Raw genomic sequence first — 19,577 nt, 5'->3', positions numbered from 1 at the left:
TGAGAGACCATTGAGGCAGGCAGAGGGCAGTTGAGGGGGAACTCGAGCTGGTACGTGTGCCCTGTAACCTGTTTCCCAACCCCAGGCCTTGACCCTGCCCAGAAAAATGCCCTAATACAGTGGCCTAGAGGCTACATGCCTGACAGAAGGAGGGGTTAGGGAGATAGTAGGAGGGATTCAGCTGAGAATTATGGAAAAACTCTTCCTTTAGTCAGAAACCCTGAAGACATGCACAGAGATGAGGGATTTAGAAGGCTCTTCTGAGTAGAGCATGGCAGGTGGAGGCCGACGTGGGCCATGAGGTTGGAACTGTTCTGTGCCCAGGCTGGTGCATGACAGAGATGATCTCTAAGGACCCTGCTCCAGTGGAGAATTGGCCCAGAAACCAGGTCTGGCCCTCCCCCTGCCTTTCCTGTTCGCTTCAGCTAAATAGATCAGAAGGAAAAAGTCTGTTTGATTTTAATCTCAATGCAGGACACTGAAGATTACATTTTCCACGGAAAATGTCAGCTGTTGCCTAAAATAGGACTAGGGAGAAAATGCTAGAAGGTGTATTTTTAGGTTATATGTTTTCCTCCTGAATTCCTGCAGTCCAGTGGGCTGCTTGACACTCTCCATGGTTCAGCTGCCAGGTGCCCTAGATCTTCCAAACAGGTGGTCTGGGGAGAGGGCTCCCACAGGAAAAATGTGTGTGGGTACTCAAGCTAAAAACAGTTGGACAGATAAAAGGACTTTTATCTGTCAAGAAGGCGGAAGAGAGAGAGCCAGCCTGGGGTACAGGCTCAGAATCTGCATTGCTGACATGCTTCCTGGTGATGCCAATGCTGCTGGTCTAGAGACTATACTGTGAGGAGCAGGGCTCAGGTGGGCTCAGTCTGGGAGGAGCCTCAGACAGGCCTCCGCAGGGCCTGAGATCAGCCTGTGGAGGGATCCACAGGATCCCTATGGAATCCACCCCTTGAGGTCCAGGTCCTGCCCCTTCCCGTAGACCTGCCTACTTGCTGTGTGACCTTGTTCAAGTCATTTTCCACTCTGGATCTCCATTCTTGCACGTGTGAAACAGGGTGAGTGTTCCTACCCTGTCGCCCCTTTGTGACACCCCTTTGTGCGTTGGGAAGATTCAAAGGCTTCAGATACCATGGCAGCCAGCTCTACCTGGAATGAAAGGTGGCTTCAGGAAATGTAGGAGATAAAAATAGAGCTTGTAAAGTGACAGCAGGTCCTGGTGGTGTATGGGAACATCACTGGTCTCAGACTGGGTATGTGGGATGGGCCTTGCCCAGAGTGGAAGAGGGTCTGGGAGGGAACAGTTGAGACTCAACCTCTAGGAACTGAACCATGGCAGGCTTCCGCACTGCCTGGGATGCTGACTGCTGAGGTTGTGTCCAAGGGATCCCCCTGGTAGGGGGCGTTCAGCGGGCTGGCCGTGCTGCAGACTTTATCTCAGTGTTCCCAGAGGGGCAGGTATGTCAGAGGTAGCCTGAGCCCATGTTCTCAATTTGAGGGAGGGGCTCCCTTGCCATGGCCATGAGGGACATTGAATAGGGTCATGCAGCCATCTGACAAAGAGTGCAGGGGAGCTAATAACTCAGTGGTGACCTCCGGGGTCTCTTCTCTTCTCTAGTTTGCTCTGTTTCTCCTCTGTGCATAGGAGAGGGTCTAGAAGGACCCTCCCGGCTCTGATCTTGTCCCCAGGTGAGCTAGGCCATCCAGATCTTCCTTAACCAGAGTGGAGTGAAGTGAGTGGAGGAATGGAAGCCTCTGGACTCAGATCATCCATTCTGTGACCTCAGAGAGCTGTGAGGACCTGTCTAGACCCTCATATTGGCCTGGGTAGGCACAGTGGGAGGGACTGCTGAGATTCCTCCTTGGTCCCACTGCATAACTCAATTATCTCTTGTCTCCTCATGGCTCCTGTGACTGCCTGGATCCCGCAGAGCTCCCAACTGAGGAAGGTGAGGCTTGGGCCAGGGTGGGCTGCAAGGCTACCAGGAAGCAGCATCCTTGGGCCATTCACTTTCAGGTTATATCCTTCTCTCTCCTCAGCAGAGTGAGGCTTTGCTGAGCCCCCCAGTATCACCCACCTGTGCCTCTACTGCCTCAGACTCTTGCTTTTTGGATGGGGGGGAGGGAGTGGGCCAGGTGGTCTTGGAGGTGATCCCAGCCCCAAATGGGGGCAGGTCAGTTGGTAAAGGACCCAGGCTTCACATGGTGCTCTGGTTCTCAGGGAAGTCTCTGTGGGAGCTGGTGCTGGAACAGTTTGAGGACCTCCTGGTGCGCATCCTGCTGTTGGCAGCTCTGGTCTCCTTTGTAAGTAAGGCCCCTATCCCACAGCATCAGGCAGCCGGGAAGGGAGAGGCAGGTTAGGGCAGTGCTCAGAGGTCCAGGCTCTGAACCACAGGTCTATCCTCTCAGCCAGGGACATCCCTGGGCCCCTACCCACCCCCTGCCTTGCTCAGACTTCAGCTTCCCTTGCCCGAACCCCCAAGGCCCGCCCTCTACATGCTGGACTCCCTGCTCCCATCTGCCCCCTCTACTCTGGCTATCAGGGTGAGCTTCCAGAAGCACAGGTCTGACCCCACCCCTCCCTGTCTTAGGACAAGGTTTCTCAGCCACAGGACTATTGACATTTTGGATCAGATAATTCTTGGTATGGAGGCTGTCCTATACTAGAGAATATTTAACAGCCTCCCTGACTTCTACCCACCAATGCCAGGGGTACTCCCCCGCAGTTGTGGCAATAAAAGTCTCCAGATGTTGCCAAATTGTCCCTCATGGAGGGACAAGTTCCTTCCATGTCTCCTAGTGCCCCACAGAATAATTTGGACTTTATCCTCTTACAGCTTGTCTATGGCTGCTCTCCTTTTGCTCTCTCCCCATTCTTACTGCCTGAAGTCCCCCAGACCTGCAGGGCCATGGGGCCAGGGTGGAGCCATGGGAGGGGGGATGATAGTTGTCCCTGGTGGCTGAGCAGCAGAAATCCAAGGGCAGTGCAGGGAAATGTCCGTCCTGAGGGTAGACACAGCTCCTTCTCTTAGCCCTGTGCCCAGCAACTCCTCCTGGGGAGGAGGCCTCATGTGGGTGACATGGAGTACAGGGCAGCAGGGGTCCCAGCCAGCTGTGTCTGGCCCTCCTGGCCACTGTTGTTATGGGAACTGAAGACTCTCATGGAGAAAAAAAGCCTATCGGTGCAGGCACCTTACAACAGCTGAGCCAAAATGATGCTGGTTCCCCTCAACAATTCAGATGGACACACTGAGACATGTGGAGGGGAGTGACAAGTACCCACTTGGGCCAAGAGGTGGGAACAGGGCTTTAACCAGGTGTTCTGTCTCAGGCCTGGGCTCTGGCTGTAATTATGCTGCTGTGGCCAGTGGACTTCCAGCACAAGCCTGTAACAAGATCGCCCGGGTTTGTTACCACATAGACTCCGGGCCTCAGCCCAGAGTTTCTGACACAGGAAGGACTGGGGTGGACCCTGAGAATCGCAGTTCTGACAAAGCTCCCGGGTGATCCTCCTGTTGCCAGTCTGGCATCCCCTTGGAAAACGACAGCTAGGCAGATAGTGAGACGTCTAGCCGGCAACTGTCCGACTGCCCCACATCCTGAGAGTTGGCTGGGTGGGACGTGGGCTGTGGCAGACACTACCTACAGATAAGCCAAGGCCTCAAACAGCCTTCTCCAAACCCCGGGCTCCCCAGGGGAATCTCTCCCAAAGCAGGAGACAGCAGACCCAGGGTATGGAGGAAATGGTGAGCAGATCCTGGCCCACAGCCTAGCCTCAACTCAGCTCTGACTCCATAGGTCCTGGCCTGGTTTGAGGAGGGCGAAGAGACCACAACAGCCTTCGTGGAGCCCCTGGTCATCATGCTGATCCTCGTGGCCAATGCCATCGTGGGCGTATGGCAGGTGGGAGGCGTGGAAGTGGGCCTGGGCCCTTGGGTCTCCCGGCTGCTACATGTTACTGCTACTTGGTGGTAGAGTCCTACAGGTCCTTCTGTGTCTAGCTCCATCCCAGGCCCCAGGGATGTCATTACAAGGGGTCAGCCTGCGAGGGCCAGTGGGGCCAGACCACCTCCCTACCTCATGTCCTGCAGGAGCGCAATGCTGAGAGTGCTATTGAGGCCTTGAAGGAGTATGAGCCTGAGATGGGCAAGGTGATCCGCTCAGACCGCAAAGGTGTGCAGAGGATCCGTGCCCGGGACATCGTCCCTGGAGACATCGTGGAGGTGGCAGGTACACTGGGGGCCTCTTTTCATTATGTGATGCTGGTGAGCCCATCCCTGTCTGTGCCCCCATCTTTCTGGCTGTGTGCACAGAGCAGGTGGCTATCAGATTCTTCCAAATCTCTTCAGCCAAAACCTTGTTGGACAGCTAAGGAGACTGGGCCAGGGAGTAGCATCTCTCTCAGGGATCACAGCTCACCTGCCTCTCACCTACCCCTGGTTCCTGGCAGCCCTTCTGGCTTTGCCAGGGGCTGGTACCCAAAGCCACATTCAGCCACTCTCTCTCCACAGTGGGAGACAAAGTACCCGCTGACCTCCGCCTCATCGAGATCAAGTCTACCACACTGAGAGTGGACCAGTCCATCCTGACAGGTGAGGCCCAGAGGCTATAGCTGAGCAGGGCTTACTTAAGTCCAGGGAGGGGAGTGTCTTCATGTGGGGCTTCTCATTTCTGATTCCATGACCAGGTGAATCCGTGTCTGTGACCAAGCATACAGATGCCATCCTAGATCCCAGAGCTGTGAACCAGGACAAAAAGAATATGCTCTTCTCTGTAAGTTCCTGGGATGGCTGGAGCCTTTGTCTGGACACTGATAATAAAAACTTTAGTATTTAATCAGTCAAAGCCCTACAAGAAAGAACCTCATCAATTATTGACAATAGGTACAAATTTATAGCACTGGTAATAGCTTATGTTTACTGAAGGCTGTGTGTATTTGATCCTCACAGTGCTTTTGAAGTAAGTACTCTTGTCACTTGCATTTTCCAGCAAGGAAACAGACACAGAGAGGTTAAATAAACTGCCCAAGGTCACACAGCCAGCAAATGGTTGAGCTGGGATGTGAACTCAGACATTCTGACTACAGAGCAGTTCCTCTTATCCAGCTTTAATCTGAAGAGGGACAAAGCTAGCCTATAATCACTCAGTGGAGAATTATCTAGAGATAAGAGTGTTGCCAAAGTGGTGGAGGATGGCAGAAATAGTCCATTTCTCAGATGGGAAAACTGACCCCTCAGTCAAGGTGTCAGGGCCCAATGGCTCTTTTCAGAACGAGTGGTGGACTCAGCCCTGGTGGGAATGATAGTCCCCTGTGGCCTCAGAGGGACTTGACCATCGATGCTTATAGGCTGCTCAGAAATAGCCTAAAGCGGAACACAGAAGCCACCAAGATGGGTCAGGCCATATGGCCATGGCCCAGGACACCAAGTTATAAGGCTAAAAAATCTGCCCAGAAGTGAACAGAAACAGAGAATGCAATATTCACCCAGAGCTCTTAAGGAGAGCACCCTGCCTGGATGCCTGGAAGCCTTGGACAGGCTGCTCTGAAGTGGGGAGGGGACTCCACAGGGCATGCTCAAGCCCTGTATGCTCAGCAGCTGTCACTAAGCATCTTTCTAAGGAAGATGCTCTGGCTGACTGCAAGTCATTTCCTTAGCTGAGGGGCCTACAAGTGGGTGGGGGCCTGGGGGAGTGGAAGTCGCATTGCTCACGACAAAAGAAGAGAAGCTGAGGTTGTCCCTGGCACCTACCGTTTCTCCAGCCTCAGCACAGGGCTCCCGTCTGAAGGGGTGCCAGGTTATTAGCCTCCTCGGAGCAGCTCTTTGGTTGAACCATCATGTGGAAGAGGACACAGAAGCTCAAGGCTAGCTAGGACTCAGGGATTTTACCAGGGCCTTGGGGGTAGATGGACTTAAACTCAGGTTAACTGGATTCTTCAGTAAATATTTACAAATTACTTACCTAGGAGCGCAGTCAGCCTGGCACTCAGGCGGGGCCACGTTGGTTTTTTTATGCATCGCATCTTGATGCGTTGGTGTCCTGCTGTGCTGGCTCATCACATTGTCAGTACTGGTCTAGTGCTTCCTGTGCGGCCACGCAGGTGCTACACCAAGTCCTTGCCTTCCCAGAGCTAACACTGTCATGGGGAGGGCAGCAGAAGCCCAGTACTGCGTAGCTGCCCAAGTCTGGGAGTACTAAGTGACGTGGAGCCAAAGAAAGCCAAGTAGGGGGACAGGAGCCTTACCCTAGCCCCAAGGAGTCGGGGGTGCCGGGCCCCAGCCGGGATGCTAAGCGGCCCTGCTGGTGTCTCCCTCGGCCAGGGCACCAATATCGCAGCAGGCAAGGCCCTGGGTGTGGCAGTGACCACAGGCCTGCACACAGAGCTGGGTAAGATCCGGAGCCAGATGGCGGCAGTGGAGCCAGACCGGACGCCACTGCAGCAGAAACTGGATGAGTTTGGACGGCAGCTGTCCCACGCCATCTCTGTGATCTGTGTGGCGGTGTGGCTCATCAACATCGGCCACTTTGCGGACCCAGCCCATGGCGGCTCCTGGGTCCGTGGCGCTGTCTACTACTTCAAGATTGCCGTGGCCCTGGCTGTGGCTGCCATCCCTGAGGGCCTCCCAGCTGTGATCACTACGTGCCTGGCTCTGGGCACACGGCGCATGGCGCGCAAGAATGCCATCGTGCGGAGCCTGCCTTCCGTGGAGACCCTGGGCTGCACCTCGGTCATCTGCTCTGACAAGACAGGCACGCTCACCACCAATCAGATGTCTGTTTGCCGGGTGAGTAGCGACAGGCCACTTGGGGTCGCACTGGTGTTGCTGTGTGACGCTCTGTCTGAAGTCCCTCTGTCTGAAGTCCCTCTTTGGCCCCCTGACTCCTTTTTGGCAGAGGATGGAGGAGAGAACCTGTGGGCTGCCCTGCAGGAGGGAGCAGACCCAGGTTTTCATGGGGCAGAGCAGCAAAGTCTGGCTGGATATGTGTCACTAGGACCCACATGTCACTGTAGGGGCCTGTCAGGGCATAGCCTGTCTGTGAACCTCAGTTTCTTCATCTGAAATTTGGGTATGCAAGCTTTGATAGACAACCATAAGGAACATGGCAGAGGGTCACGTACAGCCTTGGCATCTGAGCCAAGCTGGGCCTGGACCCAGCCAGGTTCTGTCCAGCTCCATGGTGACTCTGCAGTAGATGCCTGTCACCAGATATGCCAGCTCCAGTGACCTGGGAAGGGCCAGGGTGGGAATTATTCATTTCCAGGCACACAATCCCAGATCCTGGGCCTGTTGCCCACATGCTCTGGGGATTCTGGCTGAAACTCCAGCAGACCCAGGGGGCAGAGGGGTGCGTGGGGTAATGGCGAAGGCTGTGGGTGTCCCACCCCTCCCAGGATTTCCCATGGCTCTTCCCCCATCTCTGCTCCCATAATCTGCCCATTGGGAAACTCAGGCTCTGTATCTAAAGCCTTGAAGCCTGTTAGAGGCTGCCACAAGGGAAGGGGCACCAGCAAGCTTTACATCTTCTGGCCCCTGACCTCTAAAATCTCTAGGAGGACTTCATTTGAACAGAATATTCCTTAACTGAAATAAATATTTGAAAAACACACTCTAGGAAAGTTGGAGAGGCCTTACTTGCTGGATAGGGGGCTGAGAAATTTGACTTCTCGGGAGCTATGCTGGCTGGAGGGCTGCCCTTGAGAGCAGGGAGGGGAGCACAAAGGAAGGGACATTTGTTGAGCACCTACTGGGTGCTGAGCTAGCCATTGGCTTGGGAATGTGCAGGGCAATTTCTAGAAAGCAGGAACTGTCTCCTTGGCAAAGCTGGCTGACAGGCAAGAAAATGGGCTATTCTGGGAGGGATAAACCCCCTGACCCTGAGGTGCACAGGTAGGGGCTGGGTGACCCAGCAGGCCCCGTAGCCAAGAGCTCACTGTCCAGGAGCACCTTTGGGCAGGAAGGTTTGTGCCCCAGAGCAGTGTGGGGGTTCCTACCCTTGGAGGCCAGGAACTCATTCTTTCAAGGGGAAAAGAGGGGCAGCTATACTCCGATCCCACTCTCTTCTCATGCTACCAGCAGAGAAACTAATGCTCAGGTGCTCAGCCAGGAGTCATGTAACAAAATGGGCAAGGACCCAGGCTTCCTGCCCCATGTCAGGGCTCTATCCAGAACACTGCAGAATCTGCCATATACCCCTCAGGGGTCCAGGGCCGAGGCCCTACCTCAACTAGAACCCTACTCTTACACTGCACCTCCCAGACTTTGGCAGGAGGGAAGGGCAGTGGCTTCTCTGGGGGCCCAGAGGACCCCACCCTGGGGTCAGGCTTTATTCAGACTGGCTGCCCAAAGAGGGAAGAGGTGAGGGCTTGCTTAAACATGCCTCTGCACTCCCCAGATGTTTGTGGTAGCTGAAGCTGAAGCCGAAGCAGGCTCCTGCCGTTTGCACGAGTTCACCATCTCAGGCACCACCTATGCTCCGGAGGGCGAAGTGTAAGTGCCGGACCAGGGTGGGTGCAGGTGGGTGGCGTTTCCTGGTGGGCTGGGCAACACGGGACAGCTCTGAGAGTTGTCAGTGGGTGAGGCTTCCTGGGGTGGGATCAAGAGGCTGTGCACCTCCCAGGGATGGGGCCAAATGCCCTGTACCAAGACCCAGCCCCACAGGAGGCAGGCGGAGCAGCTTGTGCGCTGTGGGCAGTTCGATGGGCTGGTGGAATTGGCGACAATCTGTGCCCTGTGCAATGACTCAGCGCTGGACTACAATGAGGTGGGACCCAGCTCTCTTTTGTGACCTTACCAGTGTACAGGTGCCCAGGACAGACCCTTCTCCCACGGTCTTAAAACTCCCAGGATTGGCAGTCCCTGCCCCTTTGGAGTGCCATGCGTCAGGAACACTGCCACCCTTGCACACCGTGCCACTGCTTTCTCAGACTGGCTTTGGAACCATGCCCTAGGGCTCTTGGGCTGTGCAGGGCTATAATGTAAGGGACTGTAGTGCCAGGGTGTCTGGAAGAAATTTAGGAAGCAAATTTAGGAAGGACTAGGGAAGGTGTTTAAAGTAGAAGGCGCACCCCAGAAATAAGCCCACAGGTCATAACAGCCTGATGTGATATAGGCGCTGAATGCCCTTACCTGCTACTAGAGCTACGGAACGGACCATGGGACCAAATCAGGTCCCATCACAAGTGGAGGGTAGAAAGACACCAGAGGGTTGGTTTCTTTTTTTAAAGATTTTATTTATCCATTCATGAGAGACACAGAGAGAGAGGCAGAGACACAGGCAGAGGGAGAAGCAGGCTCCATGCAGGGAGCCCGATGTGGGACTCGATCCTGGGTCTCCAGGATCACGCCCTGGGCTGAAGGCAGATGCTCAACCGCTGAGCCACCCGGAGGGTGCCCTGACACCAGAGGGTTTTGAGCAGGAGATAGGGTCAGATTTGTGTTTACAAAGGATCCCCTAGGCTTCTATGTGGAGGATGGGACAGACAGGGTAAGACTTGAGTGGTCCTCCAGGTCAGAGTGTTGCTGGCTGGGGGTTCAGATTAAGGGAAGAAAGCATGGATTAGAGATTTTGGATGAGACTTGGTGACTGCTTAGGTGAAAGAGCTGGAGGGTACCTCCTGGCTGCTGTCCCAGTGGGGACTGTCCTTGGAGTGGCAAAACCAGGGAAGGGGAAGTGGCCTGAGGATCACTAAGGAACCAGGTCCCACAGGCAGTCATCAGAGATGTGGGCTTGGAGCTCAGGGGACCAGTCACTGCCTGGCTGGGCACTGGACATCAAGCACATGAAAGGTGGGGGGAGGGGTCAGCTTCTGGGGGAGGAGGTAGGAGAGAGGGCAGGGCCTGGACAGCAGAGATTAGAAGGAAGAATCTGTGGAAGGAGGCTGAGGTGGGTGGCAGGGAGGGTGCGTGTTCACTGATATCAGAGGGAAGGGAAGTATTGGTGCCAGACACTACCCAGCCCCCGAGTCAGCTGGACTCGGAAGGGCCCTACAGGCCTGCTGCAAAGGAGATTGAAGGTGACTCCAGTAAAGGGGGGTCAGGGAATGAGTGGGAGGGGAGTCTGGGGCTCCACTAGAGGCTGCCCTGCTCCTCACACCCTGCACTCCTGGCCCCACCAGGCTAAGGGCGTGTATGAGAAGGTGGGAGAGGCCACGGAGACGGCTCTGACTTGCCTGGTGGAGAAAATGAATGTGTTTGACACCAACCTACAGACCCTGTCCCCAGTGGAGCGAGCCAGTGCCTGCAATGCGGTGAGCAGGCCTCTTAGCTGGGGCTTCTGGCCATCTAGAGAAGAGGGGAGGACAAGGTGTTGGGAGGCTTCTGGGAGGAGGAGGGACCTCAGACTCTAGGGAGACCTGGCTAGAGAGAAAAGAGAAGAGAAGACTGAGTGTAGGGGAGGACCCAGATTTGGGAAGTGCACAGCAGCAGCAGAAGTGGCAACCTTTTGTCATTTCTCTGGCTGGAGAGGGAGATGGGGGCTTTGGATGTCAGGTTCAGAGGAAGATAGACACCATCCCACAGGGAGTGAGAGGCTTTTCATGGGATCAAGCAGCTGGAAAGAAAGCAGCGAGTTGCTGGCTGCGTCTGTTCATGTCCTGACCCTCCTGAGCCCCCTAGGTCATCAAGCAGCTGATGCGAAAGGAGTTTACTCTGGAGTTCTCTCGAGACCGGAAGTCCATGTCGGTGTACTGCACACCCACTAGCCCTGGCCCGGCAGCCCAGGGCAGCAAGATGTTTGTGAAGGTGGGGCCTGCCTAACTGCCCGGGGGCTTCTGTACGTGTGAGGGCCCTGGGAGATCTGACCTTCAATCTTCTGAGGAGCTAGTGACAGCGACTGTGGAGACTAAGGGAGGTGTGAGGCCCATTGTCAAGGCAGCGAATCAGGAACTAGGGTGGTTGCCTGCCATGGGGAACTGGGAGCAGGATCCAGTCTTGGTGGAGATAAAGCCAGGGCCAGATGCCAAGGCCTGCCGCTCATCACAGTCCCAGCTCTGGGCTGAGAGACACTGCCTTGCCACATAACCTTGGGGTCACCTCTGCTCCTCCATGGGCCCCAGTCTCTCCATCTGAATGTCAATGTCAAACTGGGAGGTCTCGGAGGCCTTTCACCTTTGATGGGGGGTATTGAGGTGGTTGATGCCCATCTTTGGTGCTTCATGTTCTGGAAACTGAGTCCTAGGTAGGGAAGCCTCCCATCCAGACTTCTGCCCATCATGCCTGTCACTGCTTTTCAACCTGAAGTAGGAATGACAGCCCTAACTTCATACTGAAGTGGAGGTTTTAATCCTTTTTGAAATGAAAAAGTTTCTGTATTGGGATCTTAGACCACTTTGCAAACAGCATTTGGAGTGCCCTTTGGGAAGAGGGGAATAGGGTTGGTGGAGGGTTCAGAAGCTATTCCCAGGCCTGGGGCAAGACCTAAGGTGAGGCCCCAAGGCTACTGAGGAGTCTGTTACCCAAGAACACCTTCCCAGAGCCACACCCTCCGCATGGCTCTATTTGTGTTTCCCAGGCAGGGCTCATACTGCTCCCCATTGCTGAGCCCTCTACAGAATTGGGATCCCAGTAGCACCAAGTTGGCAGGGAGGCAAGACACGTAGGAGGCCTGCCAGTCCTGTCCCCCTCCTCCCCAAATGCTGCAGCAGACTTTCTCAGCTTTGGGGTGCCACACCATGGACAGCCCCAACCCCCCCCATTCTTTTTGGGTATTCTCACAGCAAGGCCCATGTGGTTCCTACTCTGAGCTCTCAGAGAATGGAGTCTGGTACATATCTTGCTTTGTGTCCCTTTGGACGGCCTTTCACCTTTTCTAGCCATCAACCATCCTCAGGTAGGCAAGAGGAGGAAGCAAGGGCTCCTAACTGACAGAGCTGCTTCTGCCCTCCCCCATGATGCAGGGGGCTCCTGAGAGTGTCATCGAGCGCTGCAGCTCAGTCCGAGTGGGGAGCCACAGAGTACCCCTGAATGCCACCTCCAGGGAGCAGATCCTGGCCAAGATCCGGGATTGGGGCTCAGGCTCAGACACGTTGCGCTGCCTGGCCCTGGCCACACGGGATGCACCCCCCAGGAAGGAGGACATGCAGCTGGACGACTGCAGCAAGTTTGTGCAATACGAGGTGGGTGCCAGGGTAGAGCCCCGGGGCCGGGAGCTACGTGTCTCCCTGCAGAGGCTGGGCAGGTAACAGGTTGGGCCCAGGCCCCACTTGCATCTGCCCCCTCCCTACAGATGGACCTGACTTTCGTGGGCTGCGTGGGCATGCTGGACCCTCCAAGGCCTGAGGTGGCTGCTTGCATCGCACGCTGCCACCGGGCCGGCATCCGTGTGGTCATGATCACAGGCGACAACAAAGCCACGGCTGTGGCCATCTGCCGCCGCCTTGGCATATTCAGAGACGCAGAGGATGTGGTGAGCAAGGCCTACACGGGGCGCGAATTCGATGACCTCAGCCCCGAGCAGCAGCGCCATGCCTGCCGCACAGCGTGCTGTTTTGCCCGTGTGGAACCTGCACACAAGTCCCGAATTGTAGAGAACCTGCAGTCCTTTAACGAGATCACCGCCATGGTGAGGCCACATGCTGGGAGCCTAGTGGAGGTGGTGAGGCGTTGGGGGACCTCTGACCAGAGAGCTTAGAAAGCAACCGATACAACCCTGCCTCTTCTTCATTCTTGGGTTTTCCAACATTTTATTACAAAAAAATCTCAAACACAAAAATGAAGATAGGTTTATAGTAAAACCTGTAACGTCTATGATCTGGATTCTACCAGTAGTATTCTATTTGCTTTGCGCCTACCTATCCATCTATCCATCCTTAATCCATCTTTTCTTAAATAAATTTCAAAGTAGGCTGCAGACATCAGCACGCTTCTCCCTCACATAGTTAGAATGCGTACTACAGAGAGCAGCATTCCTTTGTGCTTCTATTTTTTTTCCTTTTAGAGGAAAAAGTTACATGCAGTGAAATGCACAAGTCTTAAACATATCATTCATTTGATGTGTTTTGATAAGTACAGACACACTTTTGCATGTCATCCAAACCCTTATCAAGATAAGGAACATTACGGGCAGCCCCGGTGGTGCAGCAGTTTAGCGCTGCCTGCAGCCTGGGGTGTGATCCTGGAGTCCCTGGATCGAGTCCCACGTCAGGCTCCCTACATGGAACCTGCTTCTTCTCCCTCTGCCTGTGTCTCTGCCTCTCTCTGTCTCTATGAATAAATAAAATCTTTAAAAAAAGATAAGGAACATTACTATGGACCCATGAAGTTCCTTCATGTACCTTCCCCATCAGGCCCCTCTCCCACAACAGGCCATTTTTCTACCACAGATTGCCTGTCCTAGATTTTCATATGAATGGGAGCATACAGTTATGTATACTCTTGTGTCTGGCTTCTTTCTTTTGAAATTTATCGATGTTGTTTTGGGTATTAGTAGATGATTGCTTTTTTTATCACTAAGTAGCATTCCACTGTGTAAATATAACCATAGTTAATCCATTCACCTTTGGATGGACATTTTGTTTGGGCCATTTTTTGTTTTGTCTCATTCTTGATTACAGATCTATTCACCAACGCTAATCTGATTCTTGACCCCAGTCTCACTCCTGACCTGGCTTCCGTTAACCTCTAGCCCCCAGTCCTTCACCTTGACTTTAATATTAACCTGTGGCCCAGTCTTGACCTTGATATGGAGCTAGGCACCAATCTTGACTTGACTACAATTGTAACCTGGTTCTTGACTTTATTTTTGACCTCTGTGTTGACTTGGTTCCTGACCTTCAACTTGACCATCTTAATTTGATCTTTACTTTGAGCTCAACCCTGTTAGGGGCTTCAGTCTTGACCTGAACCCTGACCTGATGCTTCGCATTGACCTTGACACCTAACCCAATACTTTATGTAGACCTCAACTTCATCTGGCCTCTAATCTTGACCTTGACTGCAATTCCAACCTTGATTAAGACCTTACTCCTGATGTGGATTATAACCTTGATTTGGCCTCTGACTTTGACCTGACCTTTACCTTAGTCTAATTTTTAAATTTTGAGCCTGAGTCCAGTGTTGACCTTGACCTTCACCCTGGCTCCAACCTTTACCTTAACTATAACACCTGCCTGGTCCTTTACCTGAGCCATCACCTTGATCTCATCCCTGACTTAACCTAACTTTGCCCCTAACCCCTATTCTGCATCCAATCTGAATTTCATCTCCACCATCATCAGTGACCCTTCCACGCTCTTCCCAAGTCCACATCACCATCTTCCCTGACCTTCAACTTGATCTTCTCTTCAAATTTGTCCGTGGCTGCAACCCTTTCTTCCCCTTAGCTTCATCCCCAGCCCAGTCTCTAAGTTCATTCTCAACCTCACCATTTGTTCTGTTCAGCTGTCTGCTTTCCTGGGGACATCCTCTGATTTTGGGGTGGGGGGAAGTCAAGGAAGAGGAAGTGAAGTTTCTTAGGCATGATCCTTCCTAACTTGGCCCTTAGACTGGAGATGGGGTGAATGATGCCCCGGCTCTGAAGAAAGCAGAAATTGGCATTGCCATGGGCTCTGGTACAGCTGTAGCCAAGTCAGCAGCCGAGATGGTGCTGTCAGATGACAACTTTGCCTCCATCGTGGCTGCAGTGGAGGAGGGCCGGGCCATCTACAACAACATGAAGCAATTCATCCGCTACCTCATCTCTTCCAATGTAGGCGAGGTTGTCTGGTGAGGCCCTTTATTTCCTCTTCCCAGCCCTCTGGACCAGCTCTAGGTCATTAAGGGAAATGCCTGTTCCTGTGATGGGTCTGTAGGGATAGAGGGACACATGCTTTGCCCTGGCTGGAGACTCCTAGGGTCTCGCCTCAAGGAGGGCAGGGGCAGGAGCACCTCATCAATCCTCCTTTGATGTACTCCAGTCCCCAAAGAGGTGCCTAAAAAGTCTACTGTCATCCCTCTAACTGTAACTCCTACATTTAGAGTTGGCAAGACAGGACAGCCAGCCCCACTTTTGGGCAGTAACGTGCTCACGTGTGTATGTGAATGTGAGCACACGGTCACGTGTGAGCGTGGTGTGTGTACCCGAATGGAAGTTATGTGGACACACGCGCATCTTTGGGCATAGGTATAAGCACGGAAGGCTTGTGCCGGGGTGTGATTTGTACCCACTTCGGTTCATGTGTGAAAGATGCCCATGGGGGATGGTGAGCAGGTGCCTTCCTGGACACCTGGAACTCTGCCATCTCCACCTGTCTGGGCAGGCACGTGGGTGTTTACTTGTGTTTGTGCGACTGTGGGTCCTGTGCTAAGCCTTGCTCCTGGCTGTAAACAATGTGTATGTACCCAGTATGCGTTGTCCACATGTGTGCATGCCCTAGAGAGGAGTTTACGGCCTAACAGGAAAGGCCTGGAGAGCAGATTTGCCCAGGCTCCAGAGCTGAGACGGGGTGGGGGTGGGGGTGGGGGACAGGAGTGGCCCAGTGGGAGCCAGAGCCATGTACACACAAGTCTCACATGCGTAAGAACTAGCAAAGTGAGATGGGGCTCCTGTGGTCACGGCAGGTGAGCTTCCCAGCCTGGGGTATGAGTAGGAGCTAGACCCTCCAGTTGCTGGGGACTAGAGCCTACGACTCTGGTTCCAGCATCTTCCTCACGGCAATTCTGGGCCTCCCGGAAGCCCTGATCCCCGTGCAGCTGCTCTGGGTGAACCTGGTGACAGATGGCCTACCTGCCACAGCCCTGGGCTTCAACCCACCAGACCTGGACATCATGGAAAAGCTGCCGAGGAACCCTCATGAGGCCCTTATCAGCGGCTGGCTCTTTTTTCGATATCTGGCTATTGGAGGTGAGTGGGGTCCTTGGTCAGGTTTCAGGAGCTTCCTGAGAGCTTCTATCAGTTAGGCTTGCAAACTATAGACAATATGACTGAGCCTGGCTTATGCCAAAAGAAACTGTGGACTCATCTAATGGGAAAGACTAGATCAAGCCTCAGGCATGGCTGGATCCAGGCCTTGGTGTATTTTGGCTGTACCTCAGCTCCATTCTCAGGCAGGTGCCCCTTGGAGTAGAATGATGGCTGCTGCAGCTGTAGCCCTCATGTTTACTCCAATACAATCCCAAATTCAACAGAAGAAAGAGCTATCTATCCCTCAGTAATATGATAAAAGCCTCAGACCTGTTTTTGGCCCGACTGGGTCACCTTCTTATCTCCTAGCCAATCACCACGGCCAGGGGTGTGGCAGATGCTGGTTGCCAATCAAGACCCACCACTGTTACTATGGATGGGTTCTGCAAACCACAGGGCTCAGAAAGGGAGAGAGTGGTTCCCTGACAAATTTGAGGGATTGTTAGGAAGGAGAAATGGATTACAGAACACCACAGCCATCCACTATAGCCAGCTTCCTCCTGCCCTCCTTGCAGTGTACGTAGGCCTGGCCACAGTGGCTGCCGCCACCTGGTGGTTCCTATATGATGCCGAGGGACCTCACGTCACCTTCTACCAACTGGTAAGCAAGGACGGCCAGGGACCTTGTTGGGGTTATTCCTGAGGTAGAACTCACAACCCAAGCAGTTGTTGGGGTTCCAGGGAGAAGGGGTCCAGAACCTTGTGGTTGGCCAATGGCTGTGCCTCCCTACCCCTATAGGCATACATGGACACCCATCATCTAAGGAGCCAAGCTCAGAAGCCACTGGAAACCTAGAGATAGCAGCCCAACTCCTGAGCCAGAGAAGTCGTTAGTCCTCCTCCCAGTCATTTGGTTAGGGGGCTACCAAGGGGCACGACCCTAGTCAGGGGCTCACACCCTAGTTCTGCTGTACACTGGTTATGTAACTTTGGGCAGGCTACTTAACCTCTCTATTAATTTCCTCATCTATAAAATGGGTAATAATAGTCCCCACCTCAGCCTCAGAAGGCTATCAGGAGGATTAGCTGAGTCAATACTTGTAAAGTGCTTAGACCATCTGGCACATAGTAAGAGTTGTATCGTTATTAAGTTAATGAAACACAGAGGAGGCTTTGCAGGATAAGGTACATAGGATATAGGCAGGGAGGCAAAGGCAAGGAGCAAGCGGAACAGTGGCATCACCCAAAGAAACAAGCCCCCATCCCTACAAGGCTCACAGTGAACCTATGAGACAGAAGTTCCAGCCCTGAGTACCTTCTAATAAACAATTCAAGAGACCACACTGTGACCATGACCTGGGACATAATGCATGTGTGTAGCAGATGCATACTGGTAAAACCCAGAAGGTCTGAACTGGGCAGGGCATTTATCTATTGACGCATCTTGATGTGAGCCTGTTTGTATTTTTTTTCCCTCTGCACATGCATAAGGATCTAGGGCTGCACATGCCTGTGTGGGAGGTGTATACGCTGTATTTGTGTGCATGTGTTTGCATAGGCCATTAAGATCTGCAGAAGTGGGGCCTGACCACAGTGGTACAATAGGAAGAGGTATTTGGTCCTCTTGTTCTCTGGGTGGAATCAAATGTTAGGACATTTTCTCTGCTCTATGATCAGTGCCAAATAAAAACATGCACTTGTCCCAAATACTAGAGCTTGGTTTTTGGAGAAAATCCCACTGTTGACTTAAATAAGGTAAGAATCTCCATCTCCTTGTCTCCCAAAATCTCCCAAAATAAGAAATCTAGCCAAGCCAGAGTTTTTAATAATTTTTCATCTTGTGTGAGAGAGAAGGGGAAAATGCTAGCGGCCCCTTCTGGCTGACAGTCACTTAGCCATTTTTATGCAGTGTGGGAAAACAGGGATCTAATTACTGGACAGGAGCTCACAGCCTGTCATTTTATAGATTTCTCTTTGAGGGTTATTTTTATAGCATGTGGGTCCAGTTTTTAAACCTTTAGCTTAAAAGATCTCTGTGTTCAGATGAAAGTCCAGGGAACAGATTTTTATTATTGGAGAAGGGAGCTGTTGAACCGTTATGAACATTCACACTCATCCCAGTATTGTGGGAGAGAACAAAACAGAAGTTGTCACGCATGTCCTCAACTCAGCATCTTATCACAGCAGAATCTATGAGCAAAGTCTATGAACAGGAAGAAAACTCTCCCCTGGGACTGCAGGGGCAAGAGCCACTTCCCCTACAGAGCTCTGAGAGCTGCTGCTTAATTATGAAGAAGCCATGTAGTAAGCCTGCACCTAGCAATTCATTAACCCATGTTGTAAGCAAAAGGCAAGTCTTTTTTTTTTTTAAGATGTTATGTATTTATTTGAAAGAGAGAGAGTGAGAGATGGGGAGAGAGAGCGAGAAAAAAAAACACGAGTGGGGGGAGGGGCAGAGGGAGAAGGAGAAGCCAACTACCCTGTTGAGCAGGGAGCTGGACTGCTTGATGTAGGGCTTAATCCCAGGACCCCAGCTTCATGAGCTGAAGCCAAGGCAGATGCTTAACCAAGTGAGCCACCCAGGCGCCCTAGCAAAAGTCAAGTCTGGTAGAGCTCAATTTCAGTGGCAGAAATGGAAGGAGATATGAATAGAAGCTTGTTTAATAACAGTGATTAGGATACATGCAGCCTTTGTTTACCCACCAAAGGTGAATTCTATTCAAGCAGTTTGGCTGATTGATTTTCATATGCATTGACTTATTCTGTGGTCTCAGTAAATCACCACCCCTATTCCTGCACCTCCAATACTCAGGGTGCCCCATGAAGCCTCAAAGTAAAGCCTGCATCCTCCCTCTGATCCCAAGGCCCTCTTCTGTCCTCCCCATCCTAATGCTAGCTGCTCTCCCTCTGTCCCTCTGCACGCCCACCCCAGGGTGACCTCCCTTTTCCCTGGCACAGTGTAGCCTCTCCAACCCCATTCTGGGTGGGCACCCCTCCTTTGGTCCACCGCATGGTAGCACTTTGCCCACTGGTTGTATTATGTCCTCAGATGTGGTTTGAGTGAGGCTTCCTTCTTCCCACATACTGGCCCCTCCCCTGACCACTGTTTTCCCCAACCCCACCCCACTCCTCCTTGGTGCTCTCAGAGGAACTTCCTGAAGTGCTCCGAGGACAACCCACTCTTTGCCGACATTGACTGCGAGGTCTTCGAATCACGCTTTCCCACAACCATGGCCTTGTCTGTGCTGGTGACCATTGAAATGTGCAATGCCCTCAACAGGTGGGCTGGGCAGAGGGTTAGAAATGGGGGTTGAGACCTAAGTGTGGAGGCTGAGAGCCAGTCAGAGCCCAGAATTGGGGTCAGAGGTATTCAGGACTGTGGCCTAAGGATCATGGGGTTCAAGATTAGGACCTGAGGGTCAGACAGGTCCCAAAGTGGGTTTTGAGAACGAGTGGGCCAGACTTGAGATCTAGGGAACAAAGAGGGCCAAGACTGGGGCCTGAGTAAGTGGAGGGGCCAAGATTGGGTCTGAGGGACAGAGAAAGGGCATCCAAGCCCTAGGACAGGCCAGTGTGGCTGAGCAGACACACTCCTCCTGGCTACACTGGCCTCCCAAAAGTGGTCCAGTCTATAGGCCCAGTTAGGGAAATGCTGAGGCCCCAGGCCACCCCACACACACCTCCACATGGGTGGACGGGTGCCCCCAGCAGTGCCTGCTCCCATCCTGGCCTGAGATGAGCACCCTGTGCCC

The 19,577-nt window shown here is 53.1% G+C and overlaps 1 protein-coding gene across 4 annotated transcripts in view; it reads left to right on the top strand.

Moving 5' to 3' along the window:
• Positions 1-19,577, top strand: part of ATP2A3 (ATPase sarcoplasmic/endoplasmic reticulum Ca2+ transporting 3) — a 32,512-nt gene that overhangs the window by 7,944 nt on the left and 4,991 nt on the right. For all 4 annotated transcript variants that reach the window (XM_038548574.1, XM_038548573.1, XM_038548576.1 and 1 more), the window contains 17 exons: positions 1,938-1,955; positions 2,228-2,310; positions 3,805-3,909; positions 4,098-4,236; positions 4,518-4,598; positions 4,694-4,779; positions 6,327-6,791; positions 8,401-8,495; positions 8,667-8,769; positions 10,124-10,255; positions 10,623-10,748; positions 11,903-12,121; positions 12,232-12,567; positions 14,488-14,708; positions 15,623-15,825; positions 16,401-16,486; positions 18,972-19,105. In XM_038548574.1, coding sequence (XP_038404502.1) covers positions 1,938-1,955; positions 2,228-2,310; positions 3,805-3,909; positions 4,098-4,236; positions 4,518-4,598; positions 4,694-4,779; positions 6,327-6,791; positions 8,401-8,495; positions 8,667-8,769; positions 10,124-10,255; positions 10,623-10,748; positions 11,903-12,121; positions 12,232-12,567; positions 14,488-14,708; positions 15,623-15,825; positions 16,401-16,486; positions 18,972-19,105 — 2,632 coding nt within the window. The remainder of the gene's footprint in view (positions 1-1,937; positions 1,956-2,227; positions 2,311-3,804; positions 3,910-4,097; positions 4,237-4,517; positions 4,599-4,693; positions 4,780-6,326; positions 6,792-8,400; positions 8,496-8,666; positions 8,770-10,123; positions 10,256-10,622; positions 10,749-11,902; positions 12,122-12,231; positions 12,568-14,487; positions 14,709-15,622; positions 15,826-16,400; positions 16,487-18,971; positions 19,106-19,577) is intronic.

Source organism: Canis lupus, chromosome 9 (assembly GCF_011100685.1).
Source record: "Canis lupus familiaris isolate Mischka breed German Shepherd chromosome 9, alternate assembly UU_Cfam_GSD_1.0, whole genome shotgun sequence".
NCBI classification, from domain to species: Eukaryota; Metazoa; Chordata; class Mammalia; order Carnivora; family Canidae; genus Canis; species Canis lupus.
Note: the sequence above shows the minus strand (reverse complement) of the source record. Positions and strands in the feature narration are given on the sequence as shown.